Raw genomic sequence first — 3,976 nt, 5'->3', positions numbered from 1 at the left:
CATATTAACTCATTGGAATGGTCTTCAAATGCAAAAAGGGCCAGGGCAGTACCAATACAGAGCAAGACCCCAGAGTCTCAGCTGTCTCCTCTCTGCAGGATGATTCCTCTTCCATGTCCCTCAATAAGCACACACACCCTCTCACAAATGCACAGGACCCTGTATGCCCTCTAAATACTGTACATGCAGGAACTTAAAATGAGCTCCACAATAAAGCAGTGAAGTTCAGTTATTCTAAGGTTCTGTTTTTTGTTTTTAAAAAGAGGAATTAAAACTTGCAGCAGTTCCTTCCAAGTGAATACCACTTCAACCTTATTCAGGCAATCTCTGGGGTAAACTTAACATATTACAGGAGTCTAGAACCCAAACCAACCCCATTATAATACCTCATTGTCAGAGTCCCACACTCCTCATGTTTATACATATTTTCACACCTACAGGAACAGTCATTTGCGAACCTCAGAGACCTCTTAGGGGAATAGAGAAAAACAAACTAAAGAGCTTGGACTCTAATTTTTAAAGCCTAGATTTATTTAAGCAGGATTTTTCTCTAATTTCTCTATCTTAGAAGGATATTAGAAACCAAACCAGCACCTCTGTCTTCCTTCTCATGGGCTTCTCTGAACAGCCAGAGCAGCAGCCTCTCCTTTTCAGACTCTTTTTGGCCATGTACCTGGTCACCATATTGGGAAACCTGCTTATCATCATGGCCATTGGCTCTGATACTCACCTCCATACATCCATGTACTTCTTTGTGGTCACCCCGCCCTTCATTGATACTTCCATTACCTGTACCATTGTCCCCAAAGTGCTGGTGAACATCCAGACACAGAACCACACCATCTCCTACACTGGATGCCTCGTGCAGATGTACTTCTTCATGGCATTGACCCTGATGGATGACTTCCTGCTGGCCGTGATGGCATATGACCGCTATGTGGCCATCTGCCTTCCTCTCCATTACACAATGATCTTGCAGCCCCAATGCTGCCAGCTGCTGGTGACTGCTTCCTGGCTGTGCTCCCACCTCCTGGCCTTCTCATCCACTCTGCTGATGGCTCAGTTCTCCTTCTATGCCTCCCATTCCATCCCCCACTTTTTCTGTGATCTTCTCCCACTCCTCAAGCTTGCCTGTTCAGACACCCATATCTTTCAAGTTATGATGTTCTTTAATTCAGCCCTCTCAGGTGTGGTCCCTCTCATCTGTGTTCTGGTCTCTTATGCCCACATCATCCACACCATCCTCAAGATTCCCTCTGCTGGGGGTAAGCACAAAGTCTTCTCTACCTGTGGCTCTCACCTGACAATGGTCACTGTCTTCTATGGGACCCTCCTTCTGGTGTATTTCCAGCCCTCATCCTCCTACTCAGCAGGGACTGGAATGGTGGCATCTGTGACATACACGATGGTCACCCCCATGCTGAATCCCTTTATCTATAGCCTACGGAACAGGGATATAAAGGGAGCTTTGTGGAAACTTCTTGCCTGGAGAACATGCTCTACTCCATAAGGGATCCTTCCCAAACTAGAAGCCCAGGCTTTTAGACATGCCTTTCTCTATGGATTTGTTGATTATAAATTTGAAAGGCTCACATTCCAGACAGGATGGATGCTCATCATCACAAGCAGATAAAACAAAAGGAGACTCTGACTTAGAAGCACTGGAATAGAAGCAATCAAGGACAGAGCTTCAGCCTGGTGAGAGGGTATAGCCAGCAATTTCTATAGGGTGACTTGATTTAATGGGTACAAGTATCCAAGCACATTCATACCAGAAAGTTAGGAACAACCAAAAACATGACATTAGCCAAGTTAGGAACAACCAAAAATATGACATTAGCCAAAACTTAGATTCTAGGAGAAAGTGTAGTTAACAGTTCAGAGTATGAGTAACAATTCCCATCAACTACAAGAACTGCTGGCAAGACCTGAGCAAGGTCAAGTGCTCAGAGTTTCATGGGCCATTCCAAGCACGACTTTGGGATAAACTCACTGGGAAGGATTGACCTCCATATGGAGAAGGCTAGACCCAAAAGATACAATATTTGCTGGGATCAAGAGAGTCACAATAAACCTAGAGGAGAAAACTAGGCACACATAGATCAAATGACTGACCTAAAATCACACAACTGGGATTGTATCTAAGACTCTAGCAGTGAGTGTTTATTCGTTATCATGACAAATGTTTACTCTTTAGTTTTTTAACTTGACCTTATTTTGTGTGCCTCTAATGAAAGACAAAAGATGTTCATTATACTAAGACTGTAGGATATAAAGAACTAGGAAAAAGATTACTCACCATCCCTCCATTTAAAGATAACCACTGTTAATATTTTGCTCATTACCTTTTTTCATTAGTAATATTTTATGTTGATGACATATTAAAAAACCTTTTGAAATAGTGGGTTAAATAAAATATACTATTATAATGTCACATTTCTCTTTTCACTTTTTAATGTGGCTACTAGAAAATTTTAAATTTACAAATACTGCTCACATAATATTTCTGTTGGATAGTGCTGCATTTGACAATGAGCTTCATGGCTGTAGGCACTGAGTTGCTTCTTAATATTGTTTATATTCTTAGAGATGATTCTTTAAATGGTATATAACCAGTAATGGAATTGCTGGATCATATGCAGCAATTTTAGTCTCTTCTTCCTTACTTTGCATTTACTGTAGAATTCACTGAAATCAGACTCCTGTCTTTTTCATCTCAAGTGTATCATTTACAGTGTATCATCTCAACTAATATATATAATTATAATTCACATTGGTTTTACAATATATAAACCTCAATTCTCAACTAACAGTCTTTCCAGTGGCACTGAGTATTGCAGTCAACACTCCTTGAAAACTATTCCTTTGGGTTCTGTGACACTACTCTTTGTTGACTGTCCCTTTATATCTCTAATATCCCTTTCTCTATCCTATTTATGAATTCATCATTCCTACCCTAAGGGATGTTTTGTTTCATTCATTTTGTTTTGTTTTATTAAAGAAGTTACAGGTTTACCGAAAACTCAGACATAAAATAGAGCTCCCATATACCACCCTATTGTTAACACCTTGCATTAATGTGTGGTAAGTTTGTTACAATTCATGAATCATTACCTTTTTATCATAAAATCAGAGGCATTGGTACAAATGCTTGTGATGCCTTATGTTAGCTATTTAATCTTCCATGGGTCACTTCATTTGGATTTCTAGAGTTTGGTATATAACAATAAGAATTTTTATAATAAGTGTTTTGGAGGTTCTTGCTCTTGGTGCTTTAATACATTGTCTCATCTGCTCCTGAGAGCTGCCCAATGTGATGGGGTTTGTGAGGAGACTGAGATAAAGAAACTTGAGTGGCTCTCTCAGGTTTGTTAGCTGGTAAAAGGCAGATTTCAGATGTGAACCCAAGTATTCTGATTCCAGGAGTTGAGTTTTTAACTATTTTGTTCAACTACCTCCCATAGGTTGTAGTGATGATTAAATACATTCATATAAGTAAAGCACTTAGAACAGTAGCTCACACAGAGCAAAATTACGTAACTACTAATATCTCTGAGAGAAAGTATAGCTTAGTGGTAGGGAGCAAGACACTGTGTTCAGATCCCATACTCTACCACTTGCTCTCTGTGTGACCTTAAGCAGGGTTTGTGGTGAGGATTAGACAATTTAGTGTTTGGAGAGCTTGGAATAAGCTTCAGTACATGGAAGATGCTATACAAGTGTGTGCATTGATATCAAAGGAAGGAAGGATGGAAGGTGGGAAGGAGGGAGTCTGGAAGGAACACATGAAGGAAAGGAGAGAAAGAGGGAAGGAAGGAAGGGAGAAAGGAAGGGGTATCATCCTATTTAGTTAGAGTGCAGAGTGTAATCAGGTGAAGAATAGGAAAAAATGAATGAGGTTAGGAGATGAAGCAGACAAGATTAACTTTGATTCTCTAAGTATTTGGGTTCCTGAACAAGAAAGTGAATTGTTAAA

General features: G+C 40.0%; 1 protein-coding gene across 1 annotated transcript; it reads left to right on the top strand.

The window, feature by feature from the left end:
• Positions 1-586: 586 nt before the first annotated feature.
• LOC119545301 (olfactory receptor 1G1-like) lies at positions 587-1,510 on the top strand. Its single transcript, XM_037850805.1, has one exon. It carries the CDS (start codon positions 611-613, stop codon positions 1,508-1,510), a length of 900 nt encoding a protein of 299 aa, XP_037706733.1. The 5' UTR covers positions 587-610.
• Positions 1,511-3,976: the final 2,466 nt, after the last annotated feature.

The sequence above is a fragment of the Choloepus didactylus genome, chromosome 10 (genome assembly GCF_015220235.1).
Source record: "Choloepus didactylus isolate mChoDid1 chromosome 10, mChoDid1.pri, whole genome shotgun sequence".
Taxonomy (NCBI): Eukaryota; Metazoa; Chordata; class Mammalia; order Pilosa; family Megalonychidae; genus Choloepus; species Choloepus didactylus.
Note: the sequence above shows the minus strand (reverse complement) of the source record. Positions and strands in the feature narration are given on the sequence as shown.